The sequence below is a fragment of the Phaseolus vulgaris genome, chromosome 8, assembly GCF_051622355.1.
Source record: "Phaseolus vulgaris cultivar YP4 chromosome 8, ASM5162235v1, whole genome shotgun sequence".
NCBI lineage: Eukaryota > Viridiplantae > Streptophyta > Magnoliopsida > Fabales > Fabaceae > Phaseolus > Phaseolus vulgaris.
The window spans coordinates 61,069,935-61,077,843 of NC_143505.1; the positions used below are offsets into that span (position 1 = coordinate 61,069,935).

Genomic DNA, 7,909 nt, shown 5'->3' on the forward strand with positions numbered 1-7,909 from the left:
TTTTCAAGAAAATAGAGAGAAAATGAAATAAACATTTCCCTTCTAATTCATGACAACTTAGGAAGGAAATTTTAGATGTGAGATCCACACAACCATTTCTCTTCTCAAACGTGATTGAAAATTGATATATCCACTCTTCATTTCCTTCCTCTATATTAAGAATGGCACTATATTGAGAACTAGAAACTCGATTGACAAAAACTAAATTATATCATTGGTCCAAAAATAACTAATTATGTTGAGTTGGATTCAGTTAAAAAAGATATAATATGATACTGCCACTCACAAAAAGTAACTAATACTGGCAACTGTAGCTACAGCGTGAATAGCCTGTTACATTTTTAAATTGTACCAAACCCAAAGAAACAGGTAAAAATGAATAGGCTACAATTTTCTATAACAATTCATGGCCAAGAGTACCTACCATCCTAGACTACAAAAAAGGTATCGTGAATAACATAAATAGAAAATGGAAGCAGAGTCACTAATAAAATAGAGAGAAATAACTTCAAGAAGCAGGAGTATAACTTGAAAGTGTTTTCTTACAGAGCTAAACGAGTCAGCTAATATGTAGGGAACTTGGGATCCACATTATAGGCCCAAGACTCTAGGCCACCAACAATGTCCTTGGCAGATGTGAAACCCATTTTGTGAAGACACTGAACAGCCCTTTGAGAATCATTTCCCCTTCTGCACACTACATATAATTGTGCACCTGATCCAGAAACTAGACCACTGTCCTTCTCCTCCTCTTTCTTCAAAGCTGATGATATTTCAGGTAGCCTAGCCTCTAATGTTGAAAGTGGAATGTTCAGGGACTTCGGTAGAGATACAATCTTGAAATGGTGAGCTGGTCTAACATCAACCAGCACATGTGGTTCCTTCTTGAGAATTATTTCACTGTACTCCTTAGTGCTGATTCTTGATTCACTTGGAAGTAGATTTAACTTCAAAGGAGGCTGCATATGCATTAATGACATTGAAAATATAAACATAATATACTGGAAGACAATTTTATCAACAGCAGTCTCATCCAATACAAATGGCAATGAAAAGTACACCCAAATAAACCTGAAGCAATTTCATCTAAATACAGGGGAGGTGAAAGGCAAGAATAAAGAAATACCACACGCAAGGGAGTCTCGGTGAACTTCTCATAATCAAATTCTCGGAATTTCTGCTGGGTAAATGTTGCATTTTCTCCACAAGCTTCACAATGCACAGACCTTCCTCTAATTTTGACCTGTGCAATTAAAACATAATCAGTAACAAATAAAGAAGATCTTGCTATGGTATCACACCCAAAAAAACATAGTATAAATTGTTTTGACTCTGTATATTCAGTGTACTACACAAGAGGAAAAACATAAATAATGAGATTTCATACATTATATCTTTACTTTGAGATAGCATAGTTACACATGGTTTGGAACTCTAAATATTACAAGTCTCAATTTAATAGGGGATAGAAAATCTTATAAGCAATTTATAAGTGACAGAAAAATTAGTATGAATACGAGAATCTCTTAACTGTAATAGTAATGTCAACTAATTCCTCTAAAGTAGGAAAACCTTTATCCTAATACTCCAATAACACTAAGTTACAAAACCCTAACTTTGCTCCCAAGTAATCTATCAAGATAAAATCCTAATTTGTAAGAAATATTAAACATTCAAACAACTATTTGATGCCCCCCCCCCCCGAGTTTTTTAGAAATCATAATTTGGGTTTCCCTTTTAATCAGGTGAGAGAATAAGTGGAGCCCACCAAAAATTGCAATTTCCAATAAATTTTAATCAATAATAGAGTGTGCTAGAGAGAATGTGGCCAGTATTTCTCAAATCCTAATAGACATTAGAGTTCGAAACATACAATACGAATCCTTCCGGACAGTGCATCCAAGAGAAGCATCCTTCCTGAGAGTGGTTCACCAACAGCAGCCGCAATCTTAATAGCCTCAAGAGCTTGGAGACAGCCAATTATACCAGGAACTGAAAATGATCAGAGCAAACGTCAAAAAACAGAAGAAAATAGTAATAGCTACACAAAAAATAAAAAGGTACTGATGAGAAGTAAAGCAAGTTGAATGATAAATATTCACAATCATTGACATAGATGATAAAAAGTCCAGCATGTATTAATCATAGTTCAGCAAAATGAAATATAAATAAAGCAAATTAAACATTCAAAACAAATTGAATTTTAGCCAATAAGTCTTACTAAAGAGTGCCTTCCTGCTAAACAGAATAGATTGCAAGATGCCTCGCATCACCCTACTAGCTTGTCATTCTTATTAAACCTCTTGACCCTGATTCCCCATTTTAAATTTTCTTCTTAATATAATATAGTAACATTCATGGGATTAGACAAACTTTTAAGCTGGCTGTGACCAGTGAATCTACAAAAAAAACTTCCCTTCTTCATTTAAACTTGATGGCTAAATTAGTTGCCATGTCACCAACAATTTAAGTATACATTACTACAAATCCATGACTCAACTTTGCAATGAACACAGGAGATCAGAAGAATTGTCTTTTGGTTGGCATTGTTTCTTATGTAAACGTCTCTTAGACTAGCAATGAAAAGTAAAACTGATTCAATTCACAAAAGCACTAGTAAATTTACCTACTCCAAGAACTCCACCCTCTGCACAACTCTGGCATGCCGTTCTAGGTGGTGGCAATGGAAAGAGGCATCTATAGCACGGACCACCATTGTAATTGTAGACAGTAAGCTGAAGTATAAGTTTCCATTGTTAAAACTTAAATTATGCGACATAATCAAGCATACATGATGACTTGTCCTCCGTAAAGCATTATTCAACTTAAATACTAGAAAAAAAAAAGAATTTAGACATGTACCTGCCCTTCCAATCCCAATGCAGCACCTGAGACAAGAGGCTGCATCACATGAAAACAATTAACAAGCTGTCCCTTAAATCACATACGTACATAGGTATAATAAATCCATTTAATTGCAACTTTTCATATTTATAGAAAACTGACGCCCAGTGTTACAAATATTTTCGAGATAATAACTCATGACAGATACACTTCGAAATTATTTCTAGGCATCAGGGTAGGAGCAAGCATAACTTCCTTTTAGTTGAATTAATGCGAATATCATACAAAATAATGAACCAAACATTAAAAATAATGCTGACTTCGGAGTTGCATTCAGGGAGGCCAAAAAGTAACAAGTGAAAAGATTTACCATAGTCACAATTAGCTCATACATCAAAACATTAAAGATTTACCTTTCCTAGAACCACGCAGCAATCACTGATCAGGTACCTGGTAGGAGCATTATCTGTTGCATCTACTATTATATCATATCTACCAAATTCGCACAGTTAAAACAAATAAAACATGGTTAGTCATAATATTCAAATTTAAATGAAAACATAGAAGAAAGGGGCCTCAAACAAAAACAAAGATCAATCTGGTTATAGGAATTATACTTGCTAAGAATTTCCAAAGCATTAGAAGTCCGCAAAGCTTCTTCATATTCCACAACTTCAATAGTGGAGTTGATCCTAACATTCAAAATATCTTAGTTCCAAGGAAAATGATGATACAAGCATTTGAAAAAAAGAAAAATTCTAATGGTTTTTTTTATTGATTTGATGAATAGTAGGTGAGAGAGTAACATACGAGCGACAAGCAGCAGCGGCAGATTTCACTTTTGGCTTACCAACATATGCTTCTGTGTGGATAACCTGAAACAAAGCAAGAACTTGTCAAAACTAATAACCATAGTGAAGTTAAAAGAAAAACGGTAAATAAACAAAAACACAGAAGCAAGACACTTTAACATTGTACTCGCAAGAGTGCAACACCCAAAGGCTGATACCGGACACAACAAACACGTGAACAATACAGTACATGTAGCACCTGCAATGCATAAAGAGGGTGGCAGGGTAAAACAGACAAAACTGTACCTGCCTATGCATATTATTCAGCTCAACCACGTCATGATCAACAATACCCAAGCGCCCTGGGTATAGATTTTAAAAAGTAAGCTTCAAAATTGTATAGACTAACACAATAATGATACTTAGAAGTGTGATATTTACCAACACCAGAAGCTGCAAAGTATAACAATGCAGGAGCACCCAATCCACCAGCTCCCACAACTAAAATTGATGACTTCAACAGATTTGCCTGCCCTGCTCTCCACAAACACAAAAAGGTGGGAAAAATTTCGACAAAAAATAAAACAGATTAGCAGAGTGATGTCTATTTTTCCCACTGAAAACAACACATGGCAAAAACCAACACAACAAGAACACTAATTATTATGGTTACCATAAAGCAATTGCAAGATGGAAGTAAACTAGATTTAATACTTGAGCATAGACACGCAACGAATACGAATCTTCCTTATTTCTTAATTTAAATTTAGTTAGGCTTATGTAGAACGATGATTAAGCATATGAGATATTGAAGAGAAGACCTTGAACACCAAAGGAAGGAAGCATAAGGTGGCGACTGTATCTGTGGATCATGTCCTGCGTCAAACCGTTGGTGGGGTACGAAGGAGAAGAGCCATTGGGCGGTGCGGCGTCGTTCCGGAGATTAATCTCTTTGAGTTGAGCTTCGAGGGCAGAGATTTTATGCTCAATTTTTGCCTTTGCATCTTTCAGTGAATCCAGTTCCCGGAGAATCTCCGACGCCGACATGGCAACAGCACAAACTGAAACTGTAACTGTAACTCTGCTCTCTTCTCTTCTGTTGGCTTCACCCTTCACTCTCTTCCCTGTTTCTGCGCCCCACCCACCAAAACGAAACCAGGGTTTTCTAAAGCCCAAATTTATTATTTCACTATTTTTTTTTTAAGTATTATTATGGTGATACTTCAATTAATAACACTAATTATCTGTTATTATAAAAAAAATTATTAAAAAATATAATAAAATTATGAAAAAACTAGATAAAAATTCATATGTTAAAAAAAAAATTATACATACACAAACTATATATATTTATGAATAATTATAATAATCGATTATATAAAAGTTTATTATACTAATAATTAAATGATTAAAAATAAGTTTGAGAACCCTGTTGTTCCAATTAAATGATTCAAAATAAGTTTGAGAAGACATGTTTTAATAATTAATTACCGTCCATATTTAATTATAAATCTAATTTTAATATGAATATTTTTTACTCTTCATACTTGGAAACAATTTTATTTAGTTTTCTTTATACTTTTTATACTTTTTAAAAAAAATCAGTCCTTATAAATTTTAAAGTAATAGCTAAAAGAGATTAAAAATGAAATATATAAATATTTATAGATTAAATAATATATATTTAAGAATTACAACTTTTTTTCATTTTTCTGAAAAATAATATTTTAAGAACCCAAAAAAGTTTTTAAAAAAATACCTTTATTTATCACTAATAATACTATTCTCCCATAGTAAAACTAATTTCAATGACTAAATGACACTTTTACTTGTTGCAAATTTGTAACCATCCTTTCCTTAAAATGCTAGTAAGAAAACATTCTAATTACTTTTTAAATATAATACAGATAACATTATGAAGATATATATTAACTAAAAATCACTTATTATTAATTATAGTTCAAACACATAAGTTATTTGGAAAAGCATCAATAAAACTATTAATTATTAGTGGCATGTAGAGAATTGTAATAGAAGTCTTAAAATAAATTAAAGATTCAAATCATTCCAACTTTGAACAACATTTTAGTCTTAAAATTATTATATAAACCTATATAATTGAAATTATAACAACTAGAAAGTAAAGGTCTAATTATCCAAACATCAAAGTATGAATATAATAATTTTGCAATATGTGAAATTTATTCTCTTGTCTATGAACAATCTATAAAAAAAGTTATTTCTTTTGAACTTTGTCATTATTTTAGTCTAAAAAAACAAATTATTCATAAATAATATAATTTAAAAGTATTATAATAAGAAAGTATTAAAAATAATATAAATAACCAATATTTTCAAAGTCTATGTAATCAATTTTGAGTATATATAGAGTATATTAAACAACATGATTAAATACTTAATTAAATATAATACATTTTTATTTGTGTATACTGTAACAATTAATTGAGTTGAATAAAAAAAAGCTAAAATTAAGATATTGACTTTTACAAGAGATTGAGAGAAAAAAAAAATATGACTCACACAATTGTATATCGATTGTTAATACTTAAATCAAATGTACATATATAAATTGAATTATAGTTAGTAGAATTAAATAATATCATTAAATTCTTAATTTAATATAATATATTATTTATTTTTATATGTGTAATTAACTATAATCATTTATGGATTTATTGAATGAAAAATGATACGTTGAGAACTTGTACCAATCTATAATCCTATTTATTTATCTAAAAATTCAATTTTTTTATATATAAAATGATAAAAATATATTTTCTTCATATTAAATCATAAATTATATTATTTATTGGAGCATTTTCTGAATGTATGATTTATGAAGCAATGGCAAATACATGAATATATGTAGAGTGTTGAGGTGCAATGTTGTCTTTTTGTTTTCTATTTAAGCAGACATTAGACACTACAGTGTTCCAAGGTTGTGAACTCCAATTACAATAGTTTTACCAACTAGTCTCTGTCAAACAAACATTGGTTGCAGAGAGAGGGAGAGAGGAATCATGGTTGGTGGTCACTTCCACACCATTCTCCATGCCACTTCAAGATCATCCTTGCTAAAGTCCACTACCAGTAAGCCATTATTCTTCAACAGCACAGTTAAGGTATCCCTTTTCTTTTGTTTATTTCTCTGAATTTTTGTTTTTCCTTTCACTGCTCTACCAATTCTTCTACTTCAATTTGCCATGTAGTTTTACTAACTGATGCAATTATGCTAGCTACTTTCTGTGGAAACCTTTATTCTTTTGTAAGAATAACCCTTCAGGGAAATTGAATTAGACATGTGAAAAGTGGAATTTTAATCACTTTCAGATTCATTCTGCTTCTGACTGGAAACAGGTTTTAGTTAACTTTTCTGTGTGTTTGAGATGGGAAAATTGTTTAACTTAGTTTTCTGCATAATCCAGTTCTTGAAAGTGGAAATCTTGAGGTGAGGATTGGATTGAAACCCTGAAAGGAATGTTGAAAGTGTTAGCAACTGAAAGGAGATTGCTATAAACTAATTACTTTTTACTGTGTTGAGAATATGGAAAGTGGTGTCTCTTTTTTTTTTACTGGATTTTAAGTGTAACTCAATCTTATAAAACTGAATTATGAGGAAAAGTTTCACCCATTTATAAAGAATTATAAGAATGAAATGTTTTAATTTCTAGTCGATGTAAGATCTTCAACACCCCTTCACGTCACCAAAATGACAGTTCATACGTGAAAAAATCTATTATAGATGATTCGATAATGATCCGACAGTCATTATCCTGATAAGCCAACAAACAATTGTTAACACAGACTCAAAATTACATACCAATATTCTTTCTCATATTTTTTTTTCAATCTCTGTTCTATTTTATAATAAATGAATTAACAATTTGTATCAGAATTATGGGCAAGCAAGCAATGGAAACCGTAGGCGTTTGATGGAAGAGAGGGCACCCTCCACAGCTGAAGAGTTCCAGAGAGTTGCTGAGGAAAGGGCGAGGGAGACGAAGGAAGGAGTAGCATCTCAGAATGTTGACAAGTTATATGATGGTGCAGAAGAAGGTACTGTTGGTGACTCCAAGGTTGGATCTGTCAAGAACTGAGACTATTACAATTTAGAAACCTGTTCTCTGAACTATCAGATTTTCTATCAGTATGTGCAACTAGAATAAGATTATGTTATTTTCTATGAACTTAATTGTAAGTGTTTTATGCAGCACAACAAACCAAATAATTTAAGGCTTCACTCTTTTATTAGA

At 31.8% G+C, this 7,909-nt stretch overlaps 2 protein-coding genes across 2 annotated transcripts; one reads left to right on the forward strand and one right to left on the reverse strand.

The window, feature by feature from the left end:
- Positions 1-248: 248 nt before the first annotated feature.
- On the reverse strand, positions 249-4,805 carry CNX5 (co-factor for nitrate, reductase and xanthine dehydrogenase 5). Its single transcript, XM_068629405.2, has 11 exons — positions 4,457-4,805; positions 4,077-4,169; positions 3,942-3,997; positions 3,655-3,719; positions 3,462-3,536; positions 3,258-3,336; positions 2,863-2,901; positions 2,627-2,735; positions 1,874-1,992; positions 1,127-1,243; positions 249-959 (listed from the first exon to the last, which is right to left on the reverse strand). Exons 1-11 carry the CDS (start codon positions 4,680-4,682, stop codon positions 564-566), a joined length of 1,374 nt encoding a protein of 457 aa, XP_068485506.1. The 5' UTR covers positions 4,683-4,805; the 3' UTR covers positions 249-563.
- A 1,744-nt stretch (positions 4,806-6,549) lies between these two features.
- Positions 6,550-7,909, forward strand: LOC137824251 (uncharacterized). Its single transcript, XM_068629806.2, has 2 exons — positions 6,550-6,778; positions 7,550-7,909. The coding sequence occupies exons 1-2, from the start codon at positions 6,677-6,679 to the stop codon at positions 7,751-7,753; spliced, it is 306 nt and encodes a 101-aa protein (XP_068485907.1). The 5' UTR covers positions 6,550-6,676; the 3' UTR covers positions 7,754-7,909.

Excerpts from the sequence above, each read along its gene's own strand:
- CNX5 (XM_068629405.2), bottom strand. The coding sequence starts at position 4,682 with ATGTCGGCGTCGGAGATTCTCCGGGAACTGGATTCACTGAAAGATGCA. Across the intron at positions 3,720-3,941 it reads TGAATAATATGCATAGGCAG|GTTATCCACACAGAAGCATA; the intron begins GTACAGTTTTGT and ends GCTTTGTTTCAG. Across the intron at positions 1,244-1,873 it reads TGTCCGGAAGGATTCGTATT|GTCAAAATTAGAGGAAGGTC; the intron begins GTATGTTTCGAA and ends TTAATTGCACAG.
- LOC137824251 (XM_068629806.2), top strand. The coding sequence starts at position 6,677 with ATGGTTGGTGGTCACTTCCACACCATTCTCCATGCCACTTCAAGATCA. Across the intron at positions 6,779-7,549 it reads TCTTCAACAGCACAGTTAAG|AATTATGGGCAAGCAAGCAA; the intron begins GTATCCCTTTTC and ends AATTTGTATCAG.